Genomic DNA, 15698 nt, shown 5'->3' on the forward strand with positions numbered 1-15698 from the left:
CCAAAATTTATTAATCATCTAATAGCACATTCTGGATGTTGTGCTACACACGACAGCAAATATTAAGATGTATTGAGACACAGTATCCCTATAGGGGATCCACAGTAATCCCTATAGGAATTCACAATTTTGTAAAGAAATTGCAAATTTTACACATAAAAAGTTAAAATATATACAAGGCCATGTGTCCCTGAAAACAAATGATTTATTCTAAAAGACTTATTCTCCCCTTTGAAGAAGATGATCTCACGTAAAAGTTAAAATATTTTACGGATATCCACAACCGCAATGTATTATTTATTTATTTATTTATTTATTTATTTATTTATTTATTTATTTATTTTTAGCACTGTACTTTTTAGATCACTGATAGAGAAAATACAATCTTAAAAAATTCCTGTGAATATAGGAGCACTTTATAGCAGTATATGACTCTGCTAGGAATAATGGGAAACCAAAATAGCACTATTTATAAGAGAAGTTTATTTCCCTTATATAATCAAAAGCAGTTCAGGACTAGCCTTGTGGCTTCCCAAACATCAGGAGCTCAGGCCCCTTTGACCCTGTGAGTCTGCCATCCTCCAGATGCCACTTCTACCTCACGATCCCATTGACTGCTTCAGCTCCAGCATCACATCCTCATTCCAGCCAGCAGGAAGGAGAAAACGGCATTTTCTCTCCCTTTGTGTGTTAGTCAGTTAGACCCAGGTTCTTATTGTGGCTGGACCACGTACTGGCTGTGTACATAGGAGTGGGTCGGTTATTTAATCTCTGTAGGGATGTCTGGGTGGCTCAGTGGTTGAGCCTCTGTCTTCAGCTCAGGGCATGATCCCCGAGTCCTGGGATCGAGTCCCACATCGGGCTCCCTGCATGGAGCCTGCTTCTCCCTCTGCCGATGTCTCTGCCTCTGTGTGTCTCTCATGAATAAATAAAATAAAATCTTTTTTTTTTTTTAATAATCTCTGTAAACATCAGCTTTCCAGAAGACAAGACACTTCTGCTTATATCCCATTGACCACAATTTGGTTACATGACCACATCTAGCTGCAAGGAAGGCTAGAAAATGTAGTATCCTCTGCAAAGCAATGTGTCTAGCACCTATTACAGAAAACGGGAGAATTGATCTGAGGGAACCAGAGAGCTCTGCCACATTGTTTTTCTGGGAATCTTAATGAGAAAAAGAGTAATTTTCATACTTTTGACAAACAGAGGTAAATATATGTGTGAGGCATGAATTATTTCATCTACTGATAATCAATCCATGGTGAGCACAGGAATTTGAGGAGCTGGTCACAAGCTGGTCTCTACTGCAAGCTGCACAGAGTCCAGAGGCAGCCCAGATGACATGAGGTTGATCAGCTCTCATTGAGGAGGGGAGTTGGGCCTGGAAGGGTGTGCAAGACTTGGAAGAGACACAGCTGGGGGCCAGGGACGCAACTGAGACAAGACTCCAGAGCAAAGGCAAGAAGGCAAGAGGAGCAGTTTGGCTGGAGCAGAAGGCATGTGGAAGTACTCTATAATTCCAAAACAGTAGGAACATTGTCTATCACACGGAAAGTATTGGGAGGTAAGGTTAAAAAATGCTAAAAAAAAAAAAAAAAAAAAAAAGTTCTAGAAAGGATTTTGAATGCCGAAGGGAGGAGTCTGACATTCTGGCGCTGCCAGTTCTTCCATGTGTAGCCTCGGGCCAAGCTGGTTAACACTGTGGACTTCAACTTCCTCATCTGTGAACCATGGGTGATAATAACCACCTAATGGAGTTGTTTGGAGATTAAATACTAGCATGAAGTCAGCATTCAATAAGTAGCAGGATTGATTAGAAGAGTTGAGCAATCAAGTAATGTGGTAAGTTTTTTTTAAAGAGTCCATAGCGATCTGACAGCCCGGGTAGGAGTGACAGGAGGAGGAAAATCTAAAAGTAGAGCAAAGCAATATCACCCAGTGCAGTCAATGCACAGGAGTTTGCACTTGAAGCATTAAGCCAAGAAAAATTGGAGTTGACAGAGTTGTAATACTGGAGGCAGTAATATCGGTTAAGACTACCGCCAATGTCCAAGCCCAGGGATGAGGGCCTAAAATAAAACAATAGCTGTGAGGATGGAGAAAAAAACGACCCAGCTATGAAAGGAACTTGGTAAAGGATTGCAGACAGGAGTTAAAGAAAGGGGAAGGAACGTTCTGGCTTGCATACCTGAATAGCCAGTGGCACCATTCACCAAAGCAAGAAGAAGAGGTAGAAAAACAGCACAGGACTGAGGGGAGCAGAGAGATATGCTCACCTGATCACACTCTTGAAAAAAACAGAGGGTGGAATGTGATTGTGGAGGTGATGCAGGGGCATCCAGATGATGAAGGTGCCCGATAACCCAACGAATACAGAGTTCTGGACTGGAGACATACAGATATATCCGGAAGCCCTACAAAATAAGCATAGCTTAAACTGTGGAAGAATGAGCTCCCCCAGAGAGAGCCTGCGGATCAGAGTCCTGAAGAAGGTCAACACTATCCGAGGTAAAGAGAAGTTGGAACATGGGGACATAAACAGGAGAGATGGGAGAACCGGGAGATCCTGATACCGGAGGCACCAAGAGAAAGAGGAGTGGCTAACAGTCTTGGAGCTGTTACAGGTTCCCAGTCACAAAGACCTGAAGGGGTTAGCAGGCTACTCACAAGGCTAAGTGCAATGCTGCCAAGTGCTCCTCAGAGAGTTTATGCTGGAATTGTACAGGAAAGGTCGGCTCACCTGTACAATTCCAGCATAAACAGAAAGTACAGAAGTACAGAAAATGCTCACCTCCCTCGGGAATGAAGAACAGTTCCAGAAGCAATTTAAAGAAATCTGCCACTACCCGGGGTTACACCAAGGCAACAGGAAGATGGGTGGAGTTTCTGACAAGCTATTTATGCCTCTATCTTGATGTTTATCTGTCTGTCTCCTTCTCTCTCAGGAGTGGACCAAAGGTCTAAAAGGGTGAAAATGGAAGGTGCTTGCAGATGCAGCCTCTAGCCCTCTCCTATCACAGCCCCTCCCTGCTAGACTGTAAACTTTTTGAGTCTTATCTTCTACATCGCATCTCGTACTGCCTGTGGATAGAGAGGCACTCGTGTTTGTTGACTAAAAAAACCAAAAGCACATAGGATAATTGGCCAACAAGAGAAATAAGTGCTGGAAGACAGAGGCAAATAACATAAAGACATGGTAAAGGGAAGGTAAAACTCTTCTCTGGCCCCCAAGTCTTCCAGCTAGACTAAGAATTACATTGGCATGGGGCAGATTAACTGGAGATCAGATTTAATAGTGTACATATGGGGAATTCACAAGAACATGGAAATTCCATAAAAAGGCAAAATGAGGAATACATGTCATTCTGTACTGAGGAGAAGGAGTAGGGATCTAGGACTTCAAAGGGAAAGAGTGCAATTCACAAGAACATGAAAAAGAAAGAGTCAATGTTTGGTAAACTATTGGAAACAATGGGACATGGAGGATTGTGTTCAAACAGGTCTTGCCTTGCCAGGTCCCTCCCCGTCTATCATACCTAGTTCATATGATGTAGTTCCCTGTGGTGACGGCTCTCTACCTGGAGCAGGGCCTCTCCCTAAATTCTTTTTAGGCAGTCATGGGAGAGGTGAAGAGCTGTTCCTGAATCTGCTGGGTTTCAACTGCTTTTTAACTCAAAATAATCTTTATGCCAAAGAGCCCATCATGGGGCAGCCTGCCCTTGGACCCTAGTATGGTTAGAGCTCTTTGAATCAAACTCCGACCTTAGTAGGAAATAGGCTCTGCTACCTCCTAACTGGCTGTTTAACTTTGAGCAAGTTCCTTAAATATACAACAGGAATCAAAATAGAATCCATCCTAAAGATAGCACTCACCTAAATGATGAAGTACATACTGTATTTGGCAAAGTACTTATTACTACTCAACCCACCAGATGTGTGACCTGAAAACATTTAAGACATTTTGAAAGTAATTATAACTATAAATTGACCACTGGTTACCAACCAACGCCATCAGTATATACACACCCCGGAACTGCACAGCCATATCACAGTAAAACCAGGGAGATAAAACCTACCTCTCACATGGAGTCATTAAAGAGTTTAGAGAAATTAAATGAGGACATTTATGTAAAAGAGCTTTCACAGTAAATAGCATCCACCATAAAAATCAATTGGCCTCTTCTTAAAACTGGACCTGTTAAAGATTGTAAAAATGCCTTGTACTCAACACCACTGTTACCAAGCCAAAGCTCCCATCGTATTCATTTGGCAAAAAGGAGAAAACAAGATAGATAGCTTTTTTCTACAATCTATGATTTTAAAAACCAGCCCTCTAAATTGTACTTACAAATCCTTCTTCTGTAATATCTGGTGGCTCTGAAACAAGATAAAATATGACATTATCTCACTCAAATCTGATTTCCTTTTAAAGTAAATGAAATAATTTGAGACAGCACCTAGCCCTGCTTTACACATGGGCAAGCTCGCTAAAATTTTGGCCCTCTGTTCATTCTCTGCACATGGATTGAATTTTAAGTTGGAATTCAAGGTGGAAGTGGGGAGGAAAGGCCTCTGGAATCCAGCTTGGTCACTAATTCACTGTGACCCTGGAGTTAACCTTGTAGGCTTCCATTATTCCAGCTGCAAAACGGAGAATTAAGCAAGACAAAGTAAGACGGTGCCAACGAGGCAATGCAAACGCGGGTCGGGGGCGGGGGCCGGGTCGGGGCGGGGCCGGGGGGGCCGGGGCCGGGGCCGGGGACCGAGGCGGTGAAATTCGCAGCACAGAGCTGCGCAAGCGCAGGGGAGGCCGGTCGTGGAGGGCGGGGGGGGGGGGGGGGGGGGGGGGGAGGTCGGGTCCCGGGCGGCCTCGCGGGCCCCGCCGCCGCACCTACCCGCCGCCAGCAGCTTCCCGGCCATGCCGCCGCCGCCGCCGCCCTCGCCCTCGCCCGGGAGCCGGAGCCCGAGCGCTCGCAGCCCCGCGGCCCCCGCCGCCGCCGCCGCGTTGCTATGGAGCCGAGACAATGCGGGCCCCGCGCGCGCCGGAGGCCCGGGGCTGCCGCGCGGGGGGCGGGGGCGGGGGCGGGGCGCGGGGCGCGGGGCGCGGGCGCTGGGTCGCCGCCGCCGGTGCTCCTCCCTCCCGCCCGCCCGGCGCTGGGGCCGCTCCGGAGACAGGCCCCGCCTCGCCTCGAGGGGGCCTCGTGCCCGCGGCTGCCCGCGGCTCCGGGCCTGTTCCCGCCGCTCCAGACCCGGGCCGCACGGTCCAGGGCACCGGGAAAGCGCGGCCTGCGAGCGGGGGCGGGGAGTGGGCCCGACGGGCTGGCGGGCGGGGCGGGAGCACGGAATCCCCGGCCTCGCGAGTCTCCTCGGCCCTAGGAAATGCCCGCATCAAAACTTAAAACATTCGCGTGCCTTAGGAGCCAGACCTGCCCCCACGGTTTTGCTTCGGTCGGCTACGACCGCTGCGTTTTCAACATCCATCTAAGCCATAGAAATTACCCGAGGAGGAGGCTGTTGACGAAGAGAATGAATACATGGAGGATGGCCATAGGGTGTGTTCCAGGAAAAGTTAGGATTGAAGTAAAAAGTGAAATTCGAAAAAAAAAAAAAAAGAAAAATGGTACTTCCAATCAGGAGGGGGAAGGGATGGGGGAAGGTGATTTTTAGAAATGTCATAGTCACCCCAAATCTCCAGCCCAACCACATTTCCACCTCAGGCTCCCCCTGAGCCTAAGAACCCTAAATCCAATTGCTTGCTGTACCTACACTCTGGTGGCTCTTCCTTGGATGCTTCCAAATAAAAATATCCAAAAGGAAATCTACATTTTCCCCATTCCTTATCTTCAAATTTCATCTATCTACATAAATCCCATGTTAAGTGGTACCTTCATCTATTAGGTGACTCAAGCCAAAAAGGCTGTATTTAAACAAGCACTAGGTCTTGCCAATTCTACAGGAAGGTATTTCTGGAATCTGGAATCTTCTCCCCACTCCCATGAACTACCATACCATTGCCTTAGCACTGTCTCCCGTGTGGAATGTTGTAAAAGTTTCCTGATTTCTCCCTTTTCCACTCTTTGCTTCCACTGGAGTTTCCCTTAAATACACGTCCCATGCTGAAAGCAAAACTCTCTAAATACCAATATGACCTCCTTAAAACCTTTGGTGCCTCCACATTTGCTTTCTACACTGTGAGGGACATCCGAGGCCTGTCAGGGCCCTGCAGGTATGTGAATTTAAGCAAGCAAGGAGTCAGACAATGGGTGCTTCTAGAGCAAGGAACCATAATACCTGCCTAGTTATAGCTATTGCCTTTTCAATAGTACCTAGGCAAAGAGCAAAAATGAAACTGTAAGCCACTGTTTGACCAAACAAAATCAGAGGGCCAAATGAAGTCAAGGGTGAGTAGTGGAAGCAAATAGAAAGGCAAGAAAGGGAGGTGGGAGGCAAAAAATCACGGATTTTGTTGGTCCTTGCAAAGACCCAGCTTTCATTTTGAGTGAAATGCAAACCATAGACGTTTTGAGCAGAGAAGTATTATGATCATATTGTTATTTGAAAAAGATCACTCTGGGTGCTATCTACAGGACGTAGATGGCGCAAGTAGAAGCCGACAAGAGCTGATAGTGGCTCAGACCAGGGTGGTAGCAGTAACAGGTTTGAGAAGAACTCAGATTCTGCATATATTTTAAGGGTAGGACCAAGTGTATTTTCCTGATAAGTTGGTTGTGGGAATGAAACAAAAAGTAGCTGAGCATGAGCAACCAGAAGGATGGAGTTGCCATCATTGGAGATGGGGAAAGCTGTGAGTGGACCACGTTGTGGGGAGAGTTTAAGAAGTTTATGAGCCTTATAAGTGAAGATTCTGAATTTGCAATTGATATAGAATCCTGGAATTTAGGAAATGTAAATTTGAGAGCTGACATATAAATGGGCTTTTTAGGCATTCATTTGCTTGCATGGTTTCTGTTGCCAGGGAAGCCCTTCTGCCCTTTTTCAAGCAAAATTTTCTCATTCGTCAATACTCAGCTTGAATGTCATCTTCTCTAGTGTACCTTCCTATTAATTCCTTTCACTGGCCTCTCCTATTGTTCCTGTATACTTGGTAAAAATTCTTATCTTAAAACCATATTAATATTAAAAATAACCTGTACAGAGAGGTATGCCCACTACCTTCAATGCTACCTAGCAGATAGTAAATTCCTGGGGATTGAAAGAGATCTGTCTTATTTACCTCCTACCCCCTACTGAGTGCATGCCACTCAGTGCATTTTTTTTCCAAAAGATATTTTTTATTTTATTTTTTAAAATTTATTTTTTATTGGTGTTCAATTTACCAACATACAGAATAACCCCCAGTGCCCGTCACCCATTCACCCCCCCGCCCCCGCCCTCCGCCCTCCTCCCCTTCTACCACCCCTAGTTCGTTTGCATGTTTTTTTAAATATCTTCTCTGCATTGCAATCATTCCTCACTGTGCCCTGTTCACAGAAAAGATTCGTTTATCCTTGTTTCAGATAACCACATCAATAAGAGGTCAATTGTTTTGTCATCAAGTGTGGCTAACACTTAGTGAGTACTTAACTATGGGCCTCTAACAATACCCCTAAGAGATTGTTATTATTATTCCCAACAATCTAGGAAACTGAGACTTCCAGAGGTGAGATAATTTGCTCAAAGACAAACAGCTTCAAAGAGTTGAAGCCACAAGTTGATCCAGGTCTGATTCCAAAGCCTTTTGTGCTTTAACAACCATGCTATGTAAGCTTTCCCTCTAAAAATAATCTCATGAGATTTTAAAAACAACCCTAAAATCACAAAGACTGTAACTTGAACCCAAATTTGTAAGTTATAAGTTATTCAAATGTTTTGGCAATTTTATTTTTTGTAATAGCTTTATTGAAATGCAATTCATATATCATACAATTCACCTACCTACCTTTTTCCTCTGGGCCGCCAACATGCCATCCAGACTGAGGAAGACCCGGAAACTTCGGGGCCACGTGAGCCATGGCCACAGCCGCATCGGCAAACACTAGAAGCACCCAGGAGGCCAGGGTAATGCTGGTGGCATGCATCATCACAGGATCAACTTCGACAAATATCACCCAGGTTACTTTGGAAAAGTCGGTATGAGACATTACCACTTAAAGAGGAACCAGAGCTTCTGCCCAACTGTCAACCTTGATAAACTGTGGACCTTAGTCAGTGAGCAGACACGGGTAAATGCTGCCAAAAACAAGACTGGAGCTGCTCCTATTATCGATGTGGTGCGATCAGGCTACTACAAAGTTTTGGGAAAGGGAAAGCTCCCCAAACAGCCTGTCATCGTGAAGGCCAAATTCTTCAGTAAAAGAGCTGAGGAGAAGATAAAGGGTGTGGGGGGCACCTGCCTTCTAGTAGCTTGAAGCCACATAGGGTGAGGTTCATTAAATGCTAACAAGTGCTTTTCTTAAAAAAAAAAAAAAAAAAAGAAAGAAAGAATCACCTACCTAAAGTATAACTTCCATGATTTTTAATATATTCAAAGTTGTGCAACTATCACCAAAATCAATTTTAGAACATTTTTATTACCTCAAAAAACCCCATACCCTTTGTTCTCCCCTATTCATCTCTTGCCTGCTAACCTACATTTTGCCTCTATGAATTTTCCTATTCTGGACATTTCACACAACTGAAATCATACATTGGGCTTTCATGACTGGTTTCCTTCACTCAGCATAACGTTTCTAAGTTTCATCCATATTGTGGCATGAATCAGTACTGCATTCCTTCTTATTGCTGAATAATATTCCATTGTGTGGATATATCACAGTTTGTTCATCATTGGGTTGTTTGACTTTTTGGCTATTATGAATAAGGCTTCTATGAACATCCATGTACAAGTTTTTGTGTGGATATATGTCTTCATTTCTCTTGAATATATACCTAGGAGTGGAATTGCTGGATCAAAAGGTAATCCTATGTTCATTTGGCAACTCTCTGTAGCTTTTTGAGGAACTGTCACAGTGTTTTCTATATTGGCTGAACCATTTTACATTACTACCAGCAGTGGGTTAAGAGTTCTGGTTTCATCACATTCTTACTAACATTTGTTACTATCTAACTTTTTTATTATAGCCATCCCACTGGGTATGAAATAATTATCTCCTGGTGGGATTGATTCACATTTCCCTGATGACTAGATTTTATTTATTTTTAAAATATTCTGTCTCTTACCCCCAAACTAGCTAGTGTTTCCAGAAATGACTTTTTTTTTCTACAACTACTCTGCATCATTGTTGAAAACTAATGCTGTCCAGAACCAAAAGTTTATAAGGGGAGTTATATCTGCATAAATGGAATTAAGTTTCTTTGTTTACTCTGTTCAGGACATATTGTTAGCAAATTTGAAAGATATGTTTGAGATGACCTTACTTAAAAATAGACTTTGTAGTATAACTGTGGTTCAATTTGGGGAACTCTGGAAAGTATCTCAGGCTCCCTGCAAAACAGCTAAAATTGTAATGAGAAGCCAACATAACCATGGGATAGAAATGATATCATGTTAAGCTGCTGTGGACAAAGAAAAATGATCAGGTTTCAGATATGAACCCTAAGCCAAATGTTTCAAGGGCTGACCTAAACCACAAAGATTAATTTGTATTAGGGCTACTCTGTAGCCTGTTCAGAAGGTGAAGCTGCAAGAATTTATTCAATGATTCTCCCAAATATTGCTGGAGAGATGTGTTAGAGAGAGAGAGAGAGTGTGTGTGTGTGTGTGTGTGTGTGTGTGTGTGTCAACATTCAAAAGCAAATGTCAGGCATCCTACCTGTTTAATGATTTAAAAGTACTAGTCGTTACTTGAGTTTGGTGTGGTAGGGTCCCATGTAAGCCTAGTTCTAAACTTTTCTGAATATGAGTAGGAATAGCACGAAAAGCTGAAATTTATATCATTGTGATTTTAATTTTTAATGGTAATGAGACTTTTCATATGGCCATGAGTCTGAATATACAAGTGGACAATGGCCAGACCATATGTGCCAACAGAATTCTGACTCAATTCTCTGCAGCAACCCATCTTGGAAACAGAACCACCATCTCTGCAGCCATAGCCCCAGAATGGTCAAGAATTGGTCAGTAACTGCCAGTTTTCTTATTTTTTCCCCCTATTTCCAATTAAGGACCAACTAGAGAAAGTCAAATATGCTTCCCAAACCAATCACATAGCATGCCCTCTAGATTCTAGTTAGCCTGCTTCCTGCTCCCCCATACCAACAACCTCCAATCGAAGCATACCTGAAGTCTTCCCCTTTATTCACTATACAGCCTCCCCTCCCCTCTTGCCTACCTTTGAATCTCTACCAAATGCAGATGATAGTGGCTGACTCCCTTGCTAAACAAGCTCTGAATAAATACCTTTTGCTTGTTCCTCTTTGAGTTCTTTTATTTCCACATAGCTAAAGCAGTTTTAATTTTTACACACAAATGAACCAGAATGACAGAACAATGCAGTGCAATGTTTTTCCTAGGAGCTGGATGGCAATTCAACATCTAATAATGTAGTATACCAACTGCCACTCCAGTCCCTACAGTAAGTGCCATTGTGGCAAGGAGATAAGAAACACAAGTTATAAAATTTATATGTTGTTTACTTCCATTCTCTTTTTGATAATAATTATCTTTCCTTTTTATGAAATTACATATCTAAATCAGATAACAACTACACACATTCATATCACATTTAACTAGAAAACATTTTTTTCTATTTCTTAACAGTTCATGATTTTTTGAAGAAGGAATATAATTAGTTTAATACATTCATTAGGCAATTTCTTAACTTATCCAAGATAACTACCATCTGGACCTGCTGGTTTAGATTTATTATAATTGTCAATATATTCCATTACATTACTTTTCTTCTTGCACAAACTGATGAGATAATTCAATTTTTAACCCTTCCCTACTTAAAGTTTTAAAACTCTGATATAGCTAGCTCTAGGATGTTGCAGTTTTTACAAACAGAGAATACAATTGACCCTTGAACAACATGGGGGTTGGAGCACCAACCCCCTGCACAGTTGAAAATCCACAGATAACTTTTGACTCCCCCAAAACTTAACTACTAATAGCCTATTGTTGACCAGAACCTTACCAATAATATTAACAGTCAAATGACACATATTTTGTAGGTTATATGCATTACATACTATATTCTTACAATGACCTAAGCTAGGGAAAAGAAAATATTGAAAAAATCATAAAGAAATACACTGACAATACTGCATCAAAAAAAAAAATCCACATATAAGTGAACCCACCCAGTTCAAACCCATTGTTAAAGGGTCAACTGTATTTGAAAATTGCTAAGAAAGTAGATCTTAAATGTTCTAATCACAGAAAAACTGGTAATTATGTGATGGGGTGGAGGTTTTAGCTAATACTGTGGTGATGATCACTGTGCAATATAGAAGTGTATCAAATCAATGGTATACAACTTAAATGTATACAATGCTCTTTGTCAATTATATCTCAAGCTGGAAAAAAGGCTTCAATTTAATATATGGGCAATGACTTGAATATATATTTCCCTCTTTTGAATACCAACACAAAAATATCTTTGCTGTCCTTGCACATAAAAATTCAAATGTCATCTTGTTTACTTTCTGCATGTAGTTTTTTACCACTTAATTCTAAAGTGATGTATATTTCATGTCTAAAGGCCAATATCCTCTGCCCCTAAACACCTAATGTGTATATACACATATACATACTTATATATCTTATCATTCAGCATATTATTACCATATGGTTCATTATCATATCATGTGACAATCATTAATTAAGCAATTCAATTAATATTTGCTCTATCACCTGTCATGGATAAGCCATTCTGCTAAAGGAGCTAGAGAGGTAAGTAAAACAGTTCTGCTCTTAAGGAACTTACTAATGGTGAAAGACTTCAAGAATTTATTTATTTATTTATTTTTAAGATTACAAGAATTTAATATAAGACATGCCAGAGTCAGCACAAGAAAAGTATAAACACTAGATTCAAAGAAGGTAAAAATTTCATCTTTTGCTGAGATAGTCAAAAACGATTCATGGAAAGAAACTAAGGATTAGCTTGGTTTGATGGGATTTAGTACAGCAAAAGAGAGAGGGGAAGTGGGAAAAAGCAGAAGGGAAATTTAGGAAACAGGAGTCTAGTTTGGCTGGAACAAAGTATACAGCATGGAATGGTGAGAGAGATTGCTAGAAAGTTAAGACCATTAGGAGATCCTAAATTCAGCTACATTTTTAATAGGAAGCAACATAATTGAAGCCACATTTTAGTACAAATAACCTGGCAGTGGCTATTTAGGACAGATTTAGATGGGGAGAAAGTAAAAGCAAAGAGACCTGTTAGGAAGCATTTACAGAATCTAGGCAAGCTGTGATTAGGACCTGAACCAAGCAAGCACCACCTTTCTGCAGAAATGAGAATGCCAGAAGGAAATAATTGGTAGCACACCACCACTGTTCAAAACCAGAACTCACCTCCATGGTTCTACTGCTCCTTCCACTCTGGCTCCACTGTCCATGATGAGGGAGCCAGGAGGGCAGAGCTGTTGGGCAAGTAAATACAGATGGCCAAGGCACAGACAGCCGCCAACAAGGTGTTCAGTTAAAAGTCATCTCAGAAAACAGAGCAATCTTGCAAGCCAGCTAAAATACTTTAATTAGCAACTCTTAGTAATAACTATTACCTAAATTTATTCTGTATGCATTTTTAAAATTAAGTCAAGGAACATTTCCCCTATCTGGCAATGTCACAGTGCATCAATGTCAAATTAATAAAAGTTAAATTAACTTTTTTGAAGGAGTGCTCGCTTCTGCAGCACAATAGAACTTTTTTGAAGGAAAGCTAAAATCACCATAAATGAGCCTTTAGTGCCCCCTTGTGGAAGGTTTAGTGTGAGCTTTGAAATATTTACCTTCCACACGGAAGCAGTAATGGGTTATTTCCATCTTTTAAGATGTTTAAACTACTATTTGTATATGTTATACTACTTCTAAGAGACATAATTTAAAACAAGGCCACATAAATAATTCAAACAGGAAACAGAGACTAAATGTTGAAAATGCTCGGCAAATTTTTGTCATAAATTTATGAGTTTTGTTTCGTGAATCATAAATTAAGCAAAGGTAATGGAAAAACTTAGCTTTACACAGTGCTAAGTAGTATGAAAACTATCTTCTCAATAGCACTTCTACCCTAAAATTATTGCTAACAAATCCTTAAGACTTCATTAAGTATTTAAATACCTGGAATAATTGTAAACGTCTATATTTGTGTCTGGAAAAATGCTAGTATAAAATGATCAGGTAATTTTTAAAGTATTGTTTCTCTTTATATCACTTATCACAAATTTCTGACCATTTATCTTCCAAACTAGGGGATAAGAAATAAGAAATTCCTGTCTTTCCTAGAGGCAAGTAGAAGTCAAAAGAAAGAATATTTCTATCCATTAACTAGCAAGGCTATCAAAAATAGAAAGGTTCTTATCCTAGATCAGTAGAAGGTAAACTGTTGGTTTTCCCCGTATTTAACACTCATTCTTTCTCTTATGTATTTTTTTTTCTCTTATGTCTTTATTAAACAATGGGAAAAAATATAAAAATAAAGTGTCAAATTTAATCATCCCTATTGTATTGGAATCTTCTTGGGAACATGGAGATCTATCAATAACTGGTGGATTTTTTATGTCACTCAATAATCAAAATCTGTAAGAATGTAGTGATTACTAGAATGTGTTAATACTTATTCTTGTTTTCATGCCTTGTGTCTTTAAGTTACAAAGACCTTGGCACTGAAGCAGGAGCCTTTCTCTGGAACTGAGTTCTCAGATAATAGTATATTCATGCAATCCACTATTTTTCAAATTATAAATTTGTGAGGAACTACAAGCTAAGGAACTACTTTAGGGAAGAACTGTTTTAAGTTAGAATTTTTTCCCTAGCATACCAATAGATTTTTCTTTAATGGTAAAACAATCTTCCATTTAAGACATGGTAATTATATGCATATTGAATTTATCAAGGGAGATTCTGCAGAGTTTTGTCATGTACAAATGGCAGACTACCTCTGGTGAAATCTTGGATCCCCCACTTGCTAACTGTGTGGTCTTAGATTATTTAACCTGATTCTTGGCTTCCTGATAAATAAAAGGAATAGGGTAATAACTGCCTTACAGAATTAATGTGAGGAATAAATGAGTTAACACATATAAGGGATTTAGAACACTGCCAACACAGAGTAAACATTCAACTTATGATTGGTTGAATTTTTTTCAAGCAGACACTTTTTACAAGAAAATTGGAGGTTGGGGATCCCGGGGTGGCTCAGCGGTTTAGTGCCTGCCCCTTCAGCCCAGGGCCTGATCCTGGAGACCCGGGATCGAGTCCCACATCAGGCTCCCTGCATGGAGCCTGCTTCTCCCTCTGCCTGTGTCTCTGCCTCTTTCTCTCTCTCTCTCTCTCTGTGTGTCTCTCATAAATAAAATCTTAAAAAAAAAAAAAAAAAAAAAAAAAAAAAAAAAAATTGGAGGTTGGCTTTATAGTGTCATTCAGCATAATGCTAAGGACATTAAGATCATATATTATCCCCACAAATGGTATTTTGTTTCATCCTATTCATATTTAGCCAAATGAGCAGCAGTACAGATTAGTGTAACAGAGTTTCAACAGTGATCAATTCTTTTATTTTTTTATTTTTTTTTTATTTACGATAGTCACAGAGAGAGAGAGAGAGAGAGAGAGACAGAGACATGGGCAGAGGGAGAAGCAGGCTCCATGCACCGGGAGCCCGACGTGGGATTCGATCCCCGGTCTCCAGGATCGCGTCCTGAGCCAAAGGCAGGAGCCAAACCGCGGTGCCACCCAGGGATCCCCCAATTCTTTTAATTTCTCTCATTCTAATAGACTGGGTAGCCACAAGACCACAAAGGTGGTCACAGGGAGAGGGCAATGTGATTGCAACACATAAGACAGCTGCAAAGTTCTTCCTAATGGACAGGAAATAGGATTCCAGATTCTTACATTGCAATGCTGACAATTTCAAGTATAAAGAAGCAAAAGAAATGCTTATTCTTCCTTTTTCACTTTCTGTGTAATAGAATAATAAGAATCCATAGGATATTGGAAAATAAAGATTTTAAATTCTATAAAATAGAGTATTTTGCCTTTCATTTTTCAAAAACATACCATGAAACTGGATCTGCAATTTTTACAATATATGAAGTCACTTCTGGAATGGCATTTAGGCCAGGCAGAAACTAAGAACATAAAATAGTGAAAATGTTCATATGACAGAAGATATGATTTGATCTAAGCCACAGAAAGAGAAGTCAAGGACAGGTAGTCAGATTAAATCAATGGTAGAGGTTAATGGAACAATGTTAAGTATATTGACCCTGATGTAGAGGATACCTCAGGAAACTAAATAGACACTAAGAACTAAACTTGATTAGAATCAACTAAATCAGAAAATTTGATTTAAAATTTATAGACTGTGTAACTTATTAAAAACAACTGACAATTTTATATTTATATTTAGCCTCCAAAAATTCTTCGTGGAATTAGAATGGATATAGATAAAATTTAATATGTAGTAGTTAAAATGTTTAATGAGTTAAACAACAATTTTAAATTTAGGGCAGCTTTTTCCAAATAT

The 15698-nt window shown here is 40.5% G+C and overlaps 1 protein-coding gene and 1 long non-coding RNA gene across 19 annotated transcripts in view; one reads left to right on the plus strand and one right to left on the minus strand.

Moving 5' to 3' along the window:
* RGS22 (regulator of G protein signaling 22) overlaps positions 1-8457 on the minus strand; it is a 132125-nt gene extending 123668 nt beyond the window's left edge. For 3 of the 17 annotated variants that reach the window (XM_038555185.1, XM_038555182.1, XM_038555187.1), the window contains exons 1-3: positions 7943-8450; positions 4352-4380; positions 2280-2417 (exon numbers count right to left, since the gene is read on the minus strand). In XM_038555185.1, coding sequence (XP_038411113.1) covers positions 2280-2417; positions 4352-4380; positions 7943-8144 — 369 coding nt within the window. In that variant the 5' untranslated portion in view covers positions 8145-8450. Of the gene's footprint in view, positions 1-2279; positions 2418-4351; positions 4381-4898; positions 4956-7942 lie in introns of those variants that run through there. The other 14 variants (XM_038555178.1, XM_038555184.1, XM_038555190.1 and 11 more) reach the window with 13 other exon arrangements.
* LOC119876925 lies at positions 887-10715 on the plus strand. Of its 2 annotated transcripts, none has more exons than XR_005368424.1 (3): positions 887-897; positions 1287-1289; positions 8061-10715. It is a non-coding gene; the product is annotated as an uncharacterized LOC119876925 (long non-coding RNA). The 2 variants fall into 2 exon arrangements; XR_005368423.1 differs by having other exon boundaries at positions 888-897; positions 8090-10715.
* Positions 10716-15698: the final 4983 nt, after the last annotated feature.

Source organism: Canis lupus, chromosome 13 (assembly GCF_011100685.1).
Source record: "Canis lupus familiaris isolate Mischka breed German Shepherd chromosome 13, alternate assembly UU_Cfam_GSD_1.0, whole genome shotgun sequence".
In the NCBI taxonomy this organism is placed as follows: domain Eukaryota; kingdom Metazoa; phylum Chordata; class Mammalia; order Carnivora; family Canidae; genus Canis; species Canis lupus.